Source organism: Nelumbo nucifera, chromosome 3, assembly GCF_055504915.1.
Source record: "Nelumbo nucifera cultivar China Antique chromosome 3, China Antique-T2T, whole genome shotgun sequence".
NCBI classification, from domain to species: domain Eukaryota; kingdom Viridiplantae; phylum Streptophyta; class Magnoliopsida; order Proteales; family Nelumbonaceae; genus Nelumbo; species Nelumbo nucifera.
In genome coordinates, this window is record NC_142651.1 from 41991802 (window position 1) to 42012020 (window position 20219).

At 39.9% G+C, this 20219-nt stretch overlaps 2 protein-coding genes across 2 annotated transcripts; one reads left to right on the plus strand and one right to left on the minus strand.

Moving 5' to 3' along the window:
• Positions 1-1802: 1802 nt before the first annotated feature.
• LOC104604088 (chlorophyll a-b binding protein, chloroplastic-like) lies at positions 1803-2123 on the plus strand. Its single transcript, XM_010268319.1, has one exon. It carries the CDS (start codon positions 1803-1805, stop codon positions 2121-2123), a length of 321 nt encoding a protein of 106 aa, XP_010266621.1.
• A 14236-nt stretch (positions 2124-16359) lies between these two features.
• LOC104603938 (protein MODIFYING WALL LIGNIN-2-like) lies at positions 16360-18442 on the minus strand. The gene is made up of 3 exons (XM_010268118.3): positions 17803-18442; positions 17489-17697; positions 16360-16868 (listed from the first exon to the last, which is right to left on the minus strand). The coding sequence occupies exons 1-3, from the start codon at positions 17905-17907 to the stop codon at positions 16658-16660; spliced, it is 525 nt and encodes a 174-aa protein (XP_010266420.1). The 5' UTR covers positions 17908-18442; the 3' UTR covers positions 16360-16657.
• Positions 18443-20219: the final 1777 nt, after the last annotated feature.

A 20219-nucleotide genomic window follows, 5' to 3' on the forward strand; every position in this document is an offset into this window, starting at 1 on the left:
CACAACTTTTGAGGGAAATCTAAAATGCCTTGGGAGATATCTACCCTGAAAAACCTTTACCCATAAGGAGTCTTTATCAGTTAAAAATCTCCAACCTAATTTATATATTAAAAAAATCTTCATTGTTGCAGCCTTTCTAAACCCCAATCCACCGAAGTTTTTTGGAGCACATAACTTCTCTCATTTAATCCCTTTTCTTTGTGATCCCTCATTCCACCAAAAACACCTTTAGATTTTATCTATTTCATTTAGGGATTTTTTTTTTTTTTTGGAAATTGGAGGACACTCATGCAATGCGCAGGGACTGTTTGCACTAAAGATTTTTTACTAGCATAGGACAACACCGACGTTTTCCAATTTACTAATTTTTCTTTCATTCTATCCAACACAAACTTTAAATATGTTACTTTCTGCTTCTTCCAAGGTAGGGGAACCCCAAGGTATTTTCATTTGCCTTCTAATCATTTTAGCACTCTTTAATTGGGGGGACATTTCTATTAAACCAAAGCCAAGGTTCAAAATATTGATATGTCCGATATGTCAGTAGAAGTGTATCGGGCAGTATAGATAGCTTTTCTTTTTTAATTTTTTTTTGTTTTTTTTTCAAATATGGTTCAGAGGGACCGATTTAAGGTTTGTCCACCCCCTGAACCGGTCGAAACCCTGATACACCCTCTGTAGGGACGTATCGGGAAGCTCCTGATACGATATGTATCGGTCGATACTTTGAACCTTGACCAAAGCCTAGATTTTTGAAAATTTATTTCTAAGCCCAAAATTCTTTCAACACTTCTATAAAATCAGTTGTCTCTTCTCTATCAACCTTGCCAAACGACAAAACATCATCCGTTAACGTTAGATGAGAAATACTTTGAGCATCTCTATGAATTTTAATCCCTTGGCATCTATTTTGATCATTGGTCTTTGCAATCAATCGAGATAACCCTTCCATTCTCAAAACAAATAAGGGGGTGTTCTGTAATGTGGATGAGAAATTGGTGGGTGTGGACTAATCCACACCACAGTCCACAGTTGTTCTGAACTGTAGACAAAATGTGTGGATTGGACCAGTCCACACTCACAGTGGCATTCTATAATGTGGTGTGGACTAGTCCACAACACACTTTTTTGATTCTATGTATCTAATGTACATTTTATGAATGATATACACAGTTAATCATAAATATCTAATTTTTGTATTTTGTATGATAAATATTTTAAAAAATGTATCAATTAATTAATATTTTTTTTAAAACAATAGTAAAATAATTAAAAAATATATTAAATATTTAAAAAAAATATTTTATTAATAAAAACATTAAAAAAATTTAAAATTTAAAAAATTAAATAAAATAATTAATATTTTATTAACAAAAATATTAAAAATAATATTTAAACAATTAATACAATAAATTTTTGCAAGATAGGCATGACATTTAACAATTTAGGCAAATGCTCTCTTAACTCAAATAGGACATATAGACAAATGCTCAATGGTTGACGAATGAGCCAAACAGCCATGTAGGAGATTCTTGATGCAGGGCCTAGAAAGCGCCAGGACTCATCTATCAATTCAATCCACACCGACGCGTGTCCCTGAGTGAACCAGCGAAATCATGATACGTAGAATGTAAGAACCAACGACAAGATAGAAATGGATCTCCAAAGATAAGGACCTTTGCTTCTCTATTGCTATTAATACCACCAACATTCAACAAGCCTGAAAGAAAATAAATTAACTACACGCCTTCTCTTTTCTCAACTCTCCTTAGTCATCATACACTTGCTCTTCTATCATGGTCATGGATGCCTCTGAAATAATGACTCTCTCCTCTCCTTCTTTGGCTGGAAAAGCATTGAAACTCACCGGCTTCACCTCAAAGAATCTCGGCGAAGGCAGGTTCACCATGAGAAGCACCTTGTCTCGGCCCAGGCAATCCAAAATAGGTAGCCCATGGTATGGTCCTGACTGTGTCAAGTACTTGGGTCCTTTCTCCGGCCAGCCTCCGCCCTACCTCATCGGTGAATTCCCTGGTGACTATGGCTGGGATAGTGCCGGGCTCTCTGTTGAATTAGAGACCTTCGCCAAGAACTATGAGTTTGAGGTCATCCATGCCAGATGAGCCATGTTGGGAATCGTGGGGTGCATTGTGTGCGTGAAACATGGTAGCAAAAACAAACCGTGGACCGACCCCATCCACAAAAAAATGTCGTTGACGAGAAATTGGAGTGTGGACAGAGCTAGTCCATAAGATAGTGTGGACCGATCCCGTCCATAATGAACCGAATGGTGATTTCGTCCTGTGGTCTTGATCGAAATGATCCATCCACGAGATGAACACACTAACGAACACCACCTAAATAAGGGGATATAGGATTACCCTATTTAATGCCTCTAGATGTTTCAAAAAACCTTTTGGATAACCATTAATTAGCATAGACATCCTAATAGAGGATATACAAACCCATATCAGCTCACACCACTACTCTAAAAATCCCAAAGACTTCAAAACCCACATTAAATAATCCCACTCAATGGAATCATAGGCTTTAGAATATCAAGTTTTATTGCCATTATCCTTCCCCAATTTTCTTTTTCTTTTTTTCATAAAGTGGATCAATTCCTAAGCTATAATAATGTTATAATGGATTAACCTGTCCGGAACAAAAACCATTGAACAGGGGAAACACATTTTTCCAAAAGTGGTTTAAATTTTCTCACAATTTAGCTATAATTTTATGAAACACATTGCACAGACTTATTGGCCTAAAATTTCTAACCTTAGGAAGATTATCATACTTAGGAATCAAAGTAAGAAATGTATGATTAACTCTACTTGGAAATTTTTTGTTTTGAGAAAATCATAAACAAACTCTTACAAATCATCGTCCATCAAGTTCCTAAAACATGATACACCATAGTAGGTATTCCATCAGGTCCAAGAGCTTTCACGGTGCCTAGAGACATAACACCACTTTTGACTTCTTCTTTAGAGGGCAACACTACTAAGGCTTCATTTTCACTTTCAGTTATGATAGGATCAAACAATTGTGGAAACCCTTCAGTAGAAGTTCAGGACTGTTATCAGTCTTGAACCCTAATGGATTTCAGGTTCGAAAATAAGAAGAAAGGTAAAGAGAAGAGAGGAGGAAGAGGGAGGAGAAGTAGTAGAACACAAGAGTTGAAAGGAGGAGCAGAAGCTTAATATTCTGCCGCCGCCACTTTAATTAACATTTATAGGTTATGCTCATTATATGGAAATGATAGATCTGCCCTTAGTCTTTACATAACAAAATAGAGCAAAATAAAACTGAAATAAATAGCAACTGAAACAACTAAATGACCAACGACTAACCCTAGGAAGACTAGAACACCTTCTACCCTACGAACACAGTGGGACCGTAGCTGTAGGGCCCACATCAATGTTCTCTACACTCCCCCTCAAGTTGGGAATAAATGTTTATCATTCCCAACTTGGATAGATCTGCCTCTAGCTTCTTCCATGGTACAACTTTGGTGAGGATATCTGTCAGCTGCATGTTGGAGGTGATGTATGGGAGACACACTTCTTGTGATGAGACTCTCTCTCGTACAAAGTGTCGATCAACTTCAATATGTTTAGTTCTGTCATGCTGCATCGGGTTGTGTGCTATATTAATAGTTGCTTGATTATCACAATACAACATCAGGGGCTTCTCATACTCAATACCCAACTCCTCAAGTAGTGATCTCAGCCAAAGAATTTCAGCCACTCCGTTAGCCATTGACCTGTACTCAGCTTCAGCACTAGATCGGGATACAACACTCTGTTTCTTACTCCTCCAAGAGACTAGGTTACCTTCCACAAGAGCACAATATCCAAAGGTAAACCTTCTGTCATCAACATTCCCGGCTCAATCGGCATCCGTATAGACCTCCACCTTCATGTGCCCATTGTTCTTGAACAATATACCTCTACCCGGGCATGTACTGATTGACAACACTAACTGCATAATTGATATCTGGCCGAGTGAGGCATAGATATAGGAGCTTTCCCATTAACCGCTGGAACATAACCTTGTCTTCAAGTAGCTCCCTACTCTCTGCACTAATCCTGTGGTCTGTTCAATGGGAGTATCCGAAGGTTTGACACCCAACTTTCCAGTTTCCGCCAACAGATCTAGAACATATTTCCTTTGAGAGACAAACATCCCCTGTTTAGATCTAGCAACCTCAATACCCAAAAAATACCATAGTGTACCCAGATCTTTCACCTCAAACTCTTGATAAGGAGTTGTTTGAGGGACTAAATCTCATGGCTGTCATTTCCTGTCACCACAATATCATCAACATATACTGCAAGTAGTGTCAGAGAGGACTCCACCCTCTTGATGAACAATGTATGATTTGACAGGGCCTGTACATAACCGAACTTCCCAAGGGCTAGTCTGAATCTATCGAACCATGCTCTAGGTGACTGCTTCAAACCATACAATGCCTTATTGAGCCGGCAGACCTTCTTACCTGTCTCTGTATCATAGAATCCAGGAGGCAATTGCATGTAAACCTCTTCCTGCAAGTCCCCATTCAGGAAGGCATTTTTAACATCCATTTGGTACAAAGGCCAAGTGTGGCTTGCTGCAAGAGATAATAGAACCCGAATGGTGGTCATCATGGCTACCGGGGCAAATGTCTCAAAGTAATCTATACCATAAGTCTGAGTGAACCCTTTTGCAACTAGCCGAGCTTTGTACCTCTCAATGGAACCATCCGCATTGTGCTTCACAGTAAATACCCATTTGCATCCAATTGGTTTCTTTCCTTTGGGCAAGTCAACTAGCTCCCAGGTATTATTTTTCAACAGGGCATTCATTTCAACTTGCATTGCACCTCTCCACTCCGGGACTGATAGAGCTTCTTGCACTGTTCTTGGAATAGGGACATTAGCAACGGAAGTGAGATATGACCTGTAGGAGGGAGATAAGCGATCATACGACAAAAACTAGGAGATGTAGTGGGCTGTAGATGTGGTGCAATGCCGTTTTCCTTTACAGATGGCAATGGGAAGGTCAAGGTCATCTACAGGGGGTGAGGTAGCAATAATGGAAGGAGTCTTTGTGGGCCCTGGGACTGTAATATTTGGACTTGGAGCTGCAAAAGGGGTTGGAGCTGGTCGGGACTGCTGATGACCGGGATCAACCTGCTTGCATCGCTTGTGATAGACTCTCAACTCCCGATCCTCCTGACCACCCTCGCTATTGCAGCCCTCATCACCCAATGGAATAGGTAAAGGAACAGCCCCAAAAGTATTAACCCTGCCCTCACTGCACTCCCCTTGAAGAAAATGACCCAAATCTCCACGCTCACTACTCTCCACCTGAGGAGAGACCTGAGAATAGTAGGGTGTCTCTTCAAAGAAAGTGACATCCATGGATACAAACTTCTTCCCTGAGACAGGATCATAGCAGCAATAACCCTTTTGAGTTTGTGCATAACCAAGAAAGATGCATTTGGAGGCCTTGGGCTCGAACTTGGAGTGATGGGGACCGAGAAACTGAACAAAACAGGTACAACCAAATGTTTTGAGGGGAATAATAAACAACTCATCATTGGGGTATAGAAGTGAAAAAGGAGGTTTCATATCAAGAGCCCGGGAAGGAACCCGATTAATAAGATATACCGCCGTAAGGATAGCATCACCCCAAAAGCGAATAGAGACATTGGAGGTAAACATAATACTTCTAGCCACCTCCAAGATGTGACTATTTTTCCTTTCTGCAACCCCATTCTGCTGAGGTGTACGAGGGCAAGTGCTCTGGTGGACAACCCCATGATTAAGAAGGTACGATGCCAATGGCTTAGCAAAGTATTCCTTTGCATTATCAGATCTAAGAACTTTGATCCTGACATCAAACTGGGTTAGGATCATTTGGAGGAAGTTTTGGGTCAAGGCAGGAACCTCATCTCGTGAACGCATAAGATAAACCCAAGAAAACCGGGTGTGGTCATCAACAAATAACAAAAAATATTTGTATCCACCCATAGAAGGAATGTGATATGGCCCCCAAACATCAGTATGCACAATATCAAAAGAACTATTACTCCTTTTATTAATCAATGAATAAGAGTTTCTACAATGTTTAGCAAACTCACAACTTTCACATTTCAACTGAGACGACTCAACAGACCCAAACAAAGTAGGAAACAAACTCTTTAAGGACCGAAAAGACAAATGACCCAATCGGTTATGCCAAAGCATAACCGGACTCACAACCTAAGAAACAAATAACTTCTTATCCATTGACTCTTCCCGACGAGAACTCTCCCCGAGCAGATAGATCCCATTCGTCTCACGGCCAGTCCCAATCACCTCTTCATCTCCAGGTCCTGAAAAACACATCGGTCAGGGAAGAAAGTTATTGAGCAGTTCATATGTTTAGTAATACTACTAATGGAAAGAAGGTTAGTATCAAGTTTAGGAACATGCAAGACAGAAGACAAGGAGATAGTATCCGACAGTTTGATGTCACCCTTGCCAGAAATAGGGACAAGAGAGCCATCAGCAATAGATACTTTATCCCACCATAAGATAAGTGATAAGTAGTAAACAATGAGGGCAAGCTAGTCATATGGTCGGATGCACCTAAATCTATTACCCAACAGGGTTTAGTAGTACCTGGAGTGGAGGCATGGTAGGCTGAGGCTCGAGTACCTGAATGTGCAAAGGCCGATGTGGCAGGGGTTGATGATGACTGTGGTGACTGAGCTGAACTACCAACTTCCTTTTCCGATTGTATTAGAGCAGCCCGAACTGCAGTTAAGGTCTCTAAGAGTGTGCCTCTTGTACCAAACGAGGATGCTGAATCAGTAGTCACAACCACATGAGCATTACCCTTTTTGTTTCTCGACTTTGCCGAGACCAAATGTGGATGCAGCTTCCAACATGTTTCTTTTGTGTGTTTATGTTTCTTACAATGCTCATACACCACATCCCTTTTATCTTCCTTCTTTCTGACCCTCTCTGAATCACCCCCTGTTTTGGGTTTAAAAGCTACCAAGGCAAGTGTAAGCGGCTGAGGTTGCATCATGACTTTCCTCCTGGTCTCTTCACTGTGCACTAAGGAGTATGCCTGAGAGAGGGTCACACTATCTCTGGTCAAAATCTGCTGCCTCACAATATCATACTCTGAATTCAGTCATGCCATAAACTCAAACACTCTGTTTGTCTCGATGTGCTTTCTATGGGTCTGAGCATCTTTTGGACTCTCCCACTCAAGAGTCTCTAAGTGATCAATCTCATGCCATAGGGACTTCAAGGTAGAGAAGTAGACCGAAACCGGTTTCTCTCCTTGTTTAAGGGTATTCACCTCACATTTCAATTCATATGCTTTGGCAACATTAAGGGGTTGGGAGTAAGTTTCTTTCATCACATCCCATATCTCTTTGGTTGTCTTTGCCCATAAGTAATTTCGGCTGATATGAGGCTGTATAGAATTACACAACCATGTCATAACCAAGTAGTTTTCTTGGACCCACTTGGTATACATAGGGTCTCCCTTGGAAGGTTCTGTCACATCTCCCAAGAGATACCCTACTTTGCCCCTTCCCCCAATAGCCATCATGGCTGATTGGGCCCATTCCAAATAGTTTGATCCATCAAATCTTATGGTTGTAATCTGAAAACCTGTCTCAGAACCACTACCATAACTGTTGTTCCCAAAACTGCCTTCTGCCTGATTCTTAAACTCCATTTCGGTCAAGAACCAAAAGTCTCAAAATTAGGGCTACTACAGTAAAAAAAGACACTTGGACTATCAACCACAATCACAAAATTAGTATAGAACCAATCTGTACTCATAGTAGATGTGCATGAAACAGGTATAAAACTGATATAAACCAATAACCACACACAACAGCAAAAGTTTGAACTGTTTTCACCCCCTTATAAGAGTTCAAAAACCCCAAAGAAAACAGAAAAACAGTTTGAAGAACAATCTGATATGCTAAACCGAATTGGGGTTTTAATCAATCCTAAAAGCAAATTCTCAGCTGTACACTCCAGACAGTATCGTACGGATAAGGCTTGTAGTAGGGTTATTATGAAACCCTAAAACTGATCAATGTTGAGGAGAAAACTATTAGGGTTTGGTGTAGTATTAGATCACAAGGTTCAGTCCAGTATTAGGGTTTGCCATAGGGTTAAGACAAAACCTAGAGAATAGAAAGATAAAACCCTAGAGTGGTTTGGCCGCCCTTGTGACCATAGGGTACAAGCCTTATCTTTGAGATTGGAACACGGACTTGAAATATTGCACAAAATTCCTCGAAATTTCTTCATGATCAAAAATCCATTCTCCTTGTTCATCTTTAATCCAAGAGATTGTGTTCCTATGTCTTTCCTATGTCTCTTGAATAGGGTTGCTTTACGAAAAAAAATAGTATTTGAATCACCACACTTTAAAACCACAATTGTCTTGATTTTTCCATCCATAAATATTCTTGTTGATTCATCCACTTAATCCTCAACTTTTCTAGTTGTTTTATCATGGTAAAATTTTCCATTGAATCCTGCTCCTCTTCTAATTTGTCAATTTCTCATTAACGCATTCAACTTTCTAGTCCATATTCCCAAACACCCATTTATTCAATTGTTTTAAGTTTTTTTCAATACCATCTATCTTAACATTTATCCTATGACCAACAAAACCTGTAACCCTAACTTGCCATCCATCCGTAATTATTTTAAGGCATTCATCCTCTTGCAACCAAGATTCAAAAAATCTAAAATTGTTTGGGTTTATTGATTGATTGTGTTTCAGATTTAGGGCAATGGGTTTATGTTGGAAAGTAATAAAAAGGTAGAGTGGAACTTATCGGTAATTGTTTTTCCAATTGAGAACTTGTAGAACCGTAGTATTGAAAAATTGTAAATTTGAGAAATTTGCAGAGAGAAGGAGGACTGAGTTGTGCCACTTGGTCATTCTCCTTAAAATCGCGTTTGCCCCTACGGTGCAGCCGGGTGATTGCAAATCGGTCGCCAAGATAAAACAATCCACAGGCCACTAGTAGGTGCGCACTCGCTTACCAGACCTCTGCGAACAACCAAGAATGATGCTTAGAAAGTTAACACTTGATAGAGAGAGCAAATTATGTTGTGTGCATTGATGCCTGCTTCTAGGTCGACCAACACTCTTTTTATAGATTGTTCTTAGTCACCCAAATGGGCACAGAAGTGTCCCTTCAGAACACTGCACCTATTGGAAGAGACACAAATTTTGAAATTCAAAAGTCAAATTGTTTAAACCAATTCGGTGTAGTGATTTCCTCCTATGAGTCCCTACCCATAGAGAGATCAAGTCTATAGATATACTCAAACTCAACTTCCTTCCCAAGAAATGTAAGACAATGAATCTTCCCATACATTTAAAGAAGGGAAGAGAAAAAAACAAAATCCAAAGAATACAAGAGAGGAAGAGATATTTTTGAAAATTTGAATTTATTAATGAACTTTATGTTTAGTTCATACAAATGGAATTTATTAATGAACTTTAAAAAGGCATTTCTAGCATTTCTGTAAAAGATTTCCAAAATTTAGATTTTTCCTTTCTATGGGGTTCCAACATAAGTTAACAGATAAAAGAATATACTTTGATGAAGCATTCAAAATATTCGCCTTTATATTTTCTTTCCAAAAGACTGCTAACCCACCAACTAATCCTTCAGGAGGCACCAAGAAGTAATTAGGATATCTTAATCGTCTAATAAGATTTTGGACTTTTAAATCAGAATTTTTAGTTTTTGAAAGAAAAATGATATCCGGTGCTTGCTTTTTACTCAAGTTCTAATATTCTTCAACACATCCTTCCTAGCAGACCCTCTACAATTCCAACTAAAAATCATAAAAAGAATTTACTCTAGTAAGGCTGAGATTCCACTCGATTCATCCAAGGTATTGCTTCTTCAAAGTGAGAAAAAAAACAAAACAAAAACAAATAGTGAAATAAATCATATACTTTAAGGTTAGGGGTTAGAAGTCAGACCAAATTATAAGAATATCCTTTATATGTGTAAGGGTATTATGCCCCAATGGGCGGGAGTTGCCCAAACTTAAACCTGATTTGGATTAAATAATCAAAACTCTAACTTAGCCCTAAACCTGATTTGGGTTAAAATAAACATTGAAATAAATCATAAACTTTAAAGTTAGGGGGTTAGAAGTCAAACCACATTATAAGAATACTCTTTATATGGTAGAGGTATTATGACCAATAATGGGCCATGTTAGCTAAACTTCACAGGATTTGGGTTTAAATACTCAAAACTCTAACTTGACCCATTGACATCCTTACATACGAGATTAGCCACTCTTACCATGGTTTCAATTTGGATTGTGGTAAGAACAAATAAATATAACTTAAAAATATATATAATACTTGAATTGGCTTTTGTCTTAGTTCAAAATGTCATAAGCATGGTTTTCAAAATCGGACTGGACCGGATCGGAAAAATCGGAAAAACCGGAACCGATCACTTGACCTGACAGGTTCCATTTTCCCCAAAAAACCAATTTTTTCCTCAGAATCATTGATTTTGGTCAACAAACTGCTGAATTGGTCGGTTAACCGTTCAAACCGTTTTGAACGTTTTTCAATTTTTTTTATTTTTTAATTATTTTGTTAGAATGAGCCGACCATTCGGATTGAACAATCAGACTGTTCAAACCGGTAACCAAACCCCTAACCGATTTGATCACCGGTTTAGTTTTAAAAACCATGGTCATAAGGCTCTTTCTACTTTAATTTTGCGTAACAAAGCCCATACATCACATCCATCCCAACTAATAGTCTTTAAAAACAATGCAAAGTTTGATGTTGGTGGAGAAGCCACTTTTTTCTTTGTTTTTTTCTTCTTCCATTTATTTATTTATTTTGGTAGAAGCCTCTCCAGGATAGAACCGAGACATATAGCTATTTCCTCTCTTAAGACTGCATTTAATTATTCTTTAATTCTCATTTTTGACGCTCATAAGTCCAAAGAAGAGAGGAGAAAAACAGACAAATTAAGCAGACGTTTGATCGATTTTCAATTCTTTCGCTTTCTCTCATTTTATTATTCTTCTTTATTAGATAAATATTCTCATACAAATATATCATGGTGCCTGGTCAAATTTTGCTTGTGAATGGACCCACCCATGCTCGATCACGGTGAGTGGCCATTAATTGATGATCCACATATCAGGAGAACTATATTAAGAAGATTTTTTTATTTGTTTCTGATTTTTTAGGTCTTCTCACCTCCACCAGTTGAAGACTTGGGAGTATTGGATTGTCTCTCAGTCTATCCCTTTCATCTTCCACCATCGTACTCTACTTGTGCATGTATCCTCTTCCTTCGCTCCACCTCATGCTCTTAGGATTACAATTAGGAGTCTCTGTTTATCTTCTTTGTATCTTCTTATCCTTGTAAACGTAGGAGACTCAACTATATATATATCGGCATTCTCAATGAATAACAATAAGAAAAAAAACAAACCAGAAAGCTTTGGTTTTACATGGTATCAGAGCCAGGTTTTCTCAGGCAACTCGCCATAGGCCTTCAAGAGCTTGGGACTCGTCAGGCTTGTACTTGCATGGTGACCTTCTTGCATCGGCTTTGTCGTCCTGGTAATCTCTCAAACCGACCAATATAATACCGCCGGCAGCGATCCAAACCTTCTTGTGCATCTTTCCTCGTATGTGACAGAGTTGCTTGGTGTCGTCGATGCACATGACCTTGCAATGGCTGTTCTGGGGCATCCAAAGAACCTAAGCGTACTCCTGGCCATCGACGGGGCCAATGCAATCTTGATATTCGTCATCCGAGAAGTAGGAATCCCCGCTGTCCACTAGCTGTAGACCGACATCGTTGGAATCAGCCGGTCTTCCATCTTTATGGTTACAGAGACAGATTCTTGGCTGTAAACCAAGCTTCTTGGTGAGCTCGGTCTTTCATCCTCTACGGTCTTCCATCTTTATGGTTACAGAGACAGATTCTTGGCTGTAAACCAAGCTTCTTGGCGAGCTCGGTCTTTCATCCTCTACGGCTTTAGCTTGTTCTCCGTCGACTTTCGACTCGTAAAACACTGAGGGGACGGCGACTGGATCAAATTCAGAGGTAAGATCATCCGGCAAGTTAAGATCATAGGAGAAGAAATCAGGCATCGAAAGTAGGAAGAGGCACATAACCAAATTCAGAGGAAGCATAAGGGTTCGGTGGGTCAGTTTCAGTGAAGGGAACCGCACGGAGCAAAGTTCTTTGGTCTTCCTCTGCAAAAGGATCTTGATGTATGTGGCAATCATCTCGTCTTCGGAGGGTTTAGGGTCGTTGGGGAATTCCATGACGATGAGCCAATGCTCATAGTCGCAACCGTCGAGGAGGATTGTCTCTTTAGGGGGTCTATTGCTCCAGTTCGGAGAAGGGTCGTTCAAGGGCGAATACCCCGACCCAGATGTTTTCGACCTAGTCAAAATTGTTCTTGGCTCGGGAGAGAGTAGATGTTGTTGCTTGCCGAGCACTGCTAGTGGGAACCGAGAATGAACTGAAGACAATGACGATGAGGTTTTAAGAGTTCGAGAGAGGAGATAATTGGTGACCGACTATTCGTTTCAGGCATCCTTGCCGCATCACAGCCGCGAGGGAGGAAGCCTAATGAAGAATAAGCCATGGTTCTATCTTCTATTTATCGTCGCGACTTGTCTTGGCTGTCCATTACCTCAACAACAGGTTTCCGGTGGGTAAGAGTAGAGAACTAGGGGGTTCGTTCTCAATCAGAACGTCCTGATCCTTAATAGATTTCCGGCGAGTCGAAGTTCCGCGGTAGGTTTTAGGGAGATTCGGAGATCGGTTCTCTGTCTTTTGTGGCGATTCTGCCGCCGATTGTGGATTTTCAGACACAGTAGTCGGTATGGCTGAAAACAAAGAAAAAGAACAGGGTGAACAGAAACAAGGAGCAGGGGTAGGAAGAAAAGGTCGTGGCGGCCAAGTCAAAGCCAATACAGATAAAGCCTTTGCACAAGGCAATGCGTCTCAAGGAGAATCAATTGATGCAGCTAAGACTGGGTTAAATGGACTAAGTAGTGAACAGTGGAACAAATTACTCAACCTTTTGAACACACAGAAAGAGGAGAGTCAACGACTAAGTGGTAAGCAAAAACTGTCAAAATGGATAATAGACACAGGGGCCTCTCATCATATGACAGGAAGCCTCGAGTCAATGAGAGACATCAAGAATGTCATTCCGTGCTCTGTCGAGCTACCAGACGGGAAAGCGACAATAGCTCTGAAAGAAGGCACAGTTGCACTGGGCGATCATCTGAAACTGACTAGTGTTTTATATGTGCCTAGTTTGAACTGCAATTTACTTTCTGTATCGCAATTGATTGAAGAATTGAATTGTATTGTCCAGTTCACTAATAAATTCCGTGTGATACAGGACCACACTACGAGGATGCTGATTGGAGCGGGTGAGCAGCGAGAGGGACTCTATTATTTTCGGAGCATTACATCAACAAGAGCAATGAAGACTACAGAGAGCAGAACGTGGGATATTTGGCATCAAAGGTTAGGGCATCCTTCTCATAGAATTGTTAAGTTGATGCCCTTTATTATCACTAAGAATAATAATGATGACAATATTAAGGGTTGTGATGCATGCTTCCGAGCTAAACAATGTCGAGAAGAATTTGTTTCTAGTAATAATAAAGCATCCGATATTTTTGAGTTAATTCATTGTGATTTATGGGGCCCGTATAGAACTACAGCCTCTTGTGGTGCTCATTATTTCTTGACCATAGCAGATGATTTTTCTAGAGGCGTTTGGGTCTATCTTTTGGTTGATAAGACGGAAGTGGGATGAGTTCTTCGAAATTTTTTTGCTATGGTTCAAAGGCAATTTAACAAACCTGTAAAGGTGATCCGTATTAATAATGGGACTGAGTTTGTCTGTTTGGATAGTTATTTTACTGAAAGTGGTATTATTCATCAAACCACTTGTGTCGGGACCTCTCAACAAAACGGGAGGGTAGAACGTAAGCACTGCCACATACTCAATGTTGCCCGAGCCTTGCGCTTTCAAGCTAACTTGCCTATTGATTTTTGGGGGGAATGTGTCTTGACCGCATGTTATTTGATCAATCGGACACCATCCATTCTATTGAAGGGAAAGACTCCCTATGAAATGCTATTTGGGCGACCTCCTTCTTATGATAATGTGCGAGTTTTTGGTTGTTTAGCATATGCGCACAATCATGGACATGGAGGGGATAAATTTGTTAGTCGAAGTAGATGGTGTGTTTTTGTTGGGTATCCTTTTGAAAAGAAATGATGGAGCTTGTATGACTTAGAGTCCGGCAAGTTCTTTGCATCAAGAGATGTTACTTTTTTAGAGCATGAATTCCCATATGCACACAAGGAGGATGCACAGCCGAACAAAGCACAAGGTCAATTTAATTATGGAATAGGTGGGACAGATGCGGTGTTGGTACCATCCACTTGCTTACCTAGACTAGCAAATGGCGAGATGGAGACTACCCAACAAGGTGAACTCGCTGAACAAGGAGTCCATGTAGAAGAAGGAACCCACATAGACCCAAATGCAAATGCTGGTGAACCCATGCATTCTTGTGACGCTGCCACAGAGAATGCAACCGAAGACAGTTCTGATGTCAGGGGGGGTGGTGATGTGGAGCAACAACAGCATGTTGAGCAACAACAGCACTCTGAATTTCAATTGGGGCATGGGCATTGACAAAAACAACAGTCCACAAGGTTAAGAGATTATGTGCTTCATACCACACAACGCTTGAGTCCCTCTTCACGTCCCTTTGCAAACTCACTCGGCCAATCACATCCTGCAGGTAGTCCTTATCCCATAGATAACTATGTGAATTGTAACAATTTTTCTTGTCGACATCGTGCTTTCTTGGCAGCTATTATTGCAAAAGTTGAACCTATTTCTTTTGCTGAGGCCGTAAAGGATGAAAAATGGAGGGATGCAATGCAGAAAGAAATACAGGCACTTGAGAATAATTAGACATGGACCGTAGAGCCTTTGCTATCCGGAAAACGAGCCATAGGATGCAAATGGGTGTATCGAATCAAGTACAACGCTGATGGGACAGTGGAAAGATACAAAGCCTGTCTCGTGATTTTTGGGAACAAGCAGGTTGAGGGAATTGATTATAATGAAACTTTTGCCCCAGTTGCAAAAATGGTTACTGTCCGTACTTTTCTTGCAGTCGCAGCAGCTAGAAATTGGGAGTTTCATCAAATGGACGTACATAATGCATTCTTGCATGGTGACCTTCATGAGGAAGTCTACATGCGAATGCCTCCGGGTTTCTAGTCAGATAAACCAGGTATGGTATGTCGGTTGCGAAAATCTCTGTATGGCTTGAAACAAATGCCGAGATGTTGGTTTGCTAAATTAACTGCAGCCCTGAAGACATATGAGTTTCAGCAATCATGTTCAGATTACTCCCTCTTCACCTTTCGTCGAGACAGGGTGCATGTTCTTGTTCTCGTGTATGTGGACGACATTATCGTGTCAGGTAATGATCGTATGGCAATTCAAGTCTTCAAGAAATATTTGAGTGACTGTTTCCATATGAAAGACTTGGGACCATTGAAATATTTTTTGGGCATTGAAGTTGCCCGAAACTCAACAGGAATTTTTCTATCTCAACGTAAGTATGCTTTGGATATTATCTCTGAAGTGAGATTACTTGGTGCAAAACCTGTTCCTTTTCCTCTGGAGCAGAATCACAATCTCGCCTTGACAGATGGGCCCTTCTTATCTAATCCTAAGCAATACAGACGCTTGGTGGAGAGGCTTATTTATCTCTCAGCAACGCGTCTAGAGTTGTCTTATTGTGTGCATGTTCTGTTCCAATTCATGCAGCAACTGCAAGAAAGACATTGGGAGGCTACATTGCGAGTGGTGCGCTACTTGAAAGGAAATCCTGGTCAAGGAATTCTCTTGCGTTCAAATTGTGACTTGCAGTTATATGCATGGTGTAATTCAGACTGGGCGAGTTTTCTTTTGTCCCGACGTTCTCTTTCTGGGTGGTTTATTATGCTTGGGAAATCATCGATTTCCTGGAAAATTAAGAAACAACACACTGTGGCTCGTTCTTCAGTGAAAGCAGAGTATCGGTCTATAGCCACGGCCACATGTGAATTAAAATGGCTGAAGGGATTGTTATTGGCTCTTGGAGTTATGCATTCAAACCCAATGCGATTATATTGTGATAGTCAGGCAGCCTTGCATATTACAACAAACCCAGTGTTTCATGAGCGTACAAAACATATTGAAGTTGATTGCCATTTTGTATAGGATGAGATTCAAAATTGTTGCATACGTCCTGCTTATGTGTCGACTACTATTAAGCTGACTGACATTTTTACAAAGGCACTAGGTCACAGAGAATTTGAATACTTTCTCTGCAAGTTGGGCATTCACAATCTGCATGCTCCAACTTGAGGGGGGGTGTTAGGATTACAATTAGGATTGAATTAGGAGTCTCTGTTTATCTTCTTTGTATCTTCTTATCCTTGTAAATGTAGGAGACTCGACTGTATATATATCAGCATTCTCAATGAATAACAACAAGAAAAAAAACAAACCAGAAAGCTCTGGTTTTACACATGCCATTGCCAATCTCTCTTCCTTGTCATCAAGATGGATCCAAGTGAAAAGATAACAGTAGCCAGAATTAGCACAGCTGAGCCAATGTACACTCCATCTCTGACCATGTAGCACTCTCCATCTAGCCACCCTTTCCCATAGGCCTGGCTGTGGTTCATACTTGTAGCCGCACCCAGTAACACCATTGCTACTACGAAGCTAACCCTGTTGATGATTCAAACACCTTATCAACTTTTCAGAAAACTTTATCTTGACTCGCTTTCTTTAATTTTTTTTTCAAATTAATTTATAGGGGTCGGTTTAAGGTCTGTCTACCCTCTAAATCAGGTCAGACCCCGTATTGAAAGGCCATCGATATCGAAATTTTGAACCTTGTGAAAATGTTTCTATAGCATGCATAGTCATAAGAAGGTTGACAGTTGACACTAAGATAATTGGAGTGTCTACAAGGTTGTTCCTCTATTTGGGAGGGCAAAAGTTTTGGCTGAATCACTTTCATTAAGCTGCTTTCGAGGAACCACTAAAAAAGATTCACAGAAAAGCTAGTTTTTGCATGGCTGAAACAGAAACACAACTAATTTGGCCATCTGGGTTTTCCGTGAACATTGCTTAATTACAGGCAGCAGTCTGAGTGGGCCCACCTCGCAAAGCCAAAAGCAAAAGTCTTCCTTCCCAGTTCCCAAACGGGTACCTAAGTGACGACCGGCCAACGTATTGAATTATTGATTGATGGGAGATCAATTCATTCAATTGCCCCTTAGATTAATCCTAAGCAGTATGATTTATGAAATGTGTTGGGTTAGGAGAAGGGATTGAGTACCTACCATGAGAGAACCAACAAAGTCATTGCTACCGTTATTGGTTTCCTGGCCTTCAATTCGGTTTTCTTCTCTCTTGACCAAAACTGCTTGCCGATGACACAGTTTCCGACGAACTGAATCCCCAAGAGACAGATCAAAGCTGCGAGTCCGAGCCCAAACGCTGGGCTGGTTGGAGCATAACATAGTTTTCGATGAAACTTTATATCTTTCACCTACAAATTAATTAAGAGCAATATAATTCTCCTTTCAGGAACTGATGAAGAGAATTAACCATGGAAAAGCAAGAACTATACAGACTGTGGCAGCGCCTTCCTTACCTTTGTTCGCTTGACCTCAGCAGCTATACACGTCGAGAAGGCAACCAGGCCCAGGAAGATGATAATTGAGCAGATCACCGCAAACCCATGTCTTCGTTCCACCATTGGAGCCTGAGCTGATCGAGTTTCCTATCTGCAGCAGAGCCCGGAGAGAGGTCTCGGAAAGTTGAATAAACAGAAAAGCTCGGAGCTTAATTACTCGGGAGAATGAAAGTTGTGTAGGTCTGTCTTTGGGATTTCTTCTCTCTGTGACTTGGGACTTTCTTGCTTCAAATCTATTGATTGGAAGAAGAGACACCATTCCAACTGTAACTGTACAACTTAGAACCTTCAGTGGAGCTTGAGATTCCATCTCTATCAAACTCAGCTGATCTTATCTAAGCAGTCTCATCTGCTTTGACAATAAGGAGCAGGTCAACTGCCACTGCTACAAGGTTTTCAATTATTACCAATAAATAAATAAAAAGATTAATAATTTATATACAAAATAAGGTGTTGGTTTTCCCTAGATGGAATTCTGGCTTATGGATATAAAACTACAAATGGTTTTTCTTTAATAATAATAAAGAAAAAAAAGAGTGTGAATGGTCGTAGAAGCGGTAGTGCCAATTAAGAACTTCAAAGACTTTTCAATGGAGAATGAGATTACAGAAATAAATGGTGGGTGGGAAATTATTCTCAGAGGATTCCAATGGTTCCGAACAACTATTTGGACTGCCCATAAAAAAAAAGAACAAGTATTTTGACTTGGGAGATGTAGGAGATAGCGTTTGGTGTGGAACGTGGAATCCGGATCTCCTCGTCCACGCTTATGAAAAGAAAGGGTAAATTACTGAAACCTCCCCCTCAACATTGTGGGTGGATGCCTCCCGCTCAACAATTCACAAATCTGAATTGTGGGTGGTAGGGGAAGGCATTGACGGGTCCATAAGTCCAGCCAAAACGAGACCCAGTTTATTACAGCCTTGAGCCGGGCTGAGTGGATAGTGGATTTCCCCCAAATTGATTCAGGCTCAATTGGCTGGATTCGGGAGTGTCTGAAGTTCAGCCTTAATGGGCTTTGAAGTAATTCAGTGGATTCAGGCCCAAATATTAAATTAAAAATCCTTTTGAAATCCAAAATATTTCTACAGCAATTTTTGCTTGTTTTGAAATAAATGCTCCAATTCTATTTTTTTTTGTTGAAAAAAATATGGATATTCCATAATATTCTAAAATTTCAGCTAAAATTAATTTGGGTGGAATGTCTAATATATCATTCAAGTCTAGCTAATTAAAATCAAAATATCCCAAAATTCTATGAAATTTTAGGAAATTTTAAAAGTTTGATTCTAGGTTCATATTGGCTAAGAGATTAGCTGGATCCTTTCGATTGGGGAAAACAAAAAGGGGTCCACAGAAATTAGGCTCAGTTTGGAAGGAGTACAAATACAAATAATCTTATATTTTGTATTATTTTGTATGAATTTGCATTGTATATATTTGTATTTGTATGTATTTGCACTGTATATATTTGTATTTGTACTCCTTCTAAACTGAGCCTTAAGCTGCACTTGGAAACGATGCAAATAAGTATGAATGCAAATATATATGTAAAGTGTAAAACGGTTCATATAAATTGCAAAGTTTGGTTAGTTTGCACTCACAAATTTATCTTCTTACTAAATAGACTTTTAGCTGTAATGGATGCAAACATGAATTTCAATAAAGCATATGCTTTTTCTTTTTTTTTTTTATAAAAAAAACCCACTTGAATGCAAATTTGCTTCTATTTAATTGATGTACTTTTATATCTTATTATCAATATAAATATACATTGGTCTGTCATTTGTCAATGCATAAATGTAATGTTGTGGATTTACCCTGAACCGGGATTTGCACTCCATTTGCATCGTTTCCAAACACAGCCTTATAAAATGCAAAACCTTATATTTTGTATTATTTTATATATTTGTACTGTGCATATTTGTATTTATACTCTTTCCAAATTGAGTCTTTGTAAACTTGTGCTCGCTGCTGGGGTCATGAGTGATGAGTTGTTCTTCATTAGAACTGCCTACCAAGACCAATCCAAATTCAGAACAGGTTGGGACTTGGGGACTGGGCAGCTTAATTGTACTCATAGTAGGTGGAACTGGGTTGTGGGTCATGGCGTCGTTGCTATGGCCTATGGCCCATTTGTTGTTGTTCTTGTGTGAAGGAGTTTGCTTTTGGGGCGATAGAACCCAGAAAAATGTTTGGGGTCCTAAAACTTGCCATGTGTTCAAACCTCAAACATTTATAGGATCACAGTTTGGAAGGAGTGCAAATGCAAATATGTAGAGTGCAAAACCTTATATTTTGTTTGTATTTGCACTGTACATATTTGCATTTGTACTCTTTTCAAATTGAACCTTAGGCCGCGTTTGGAAACGATG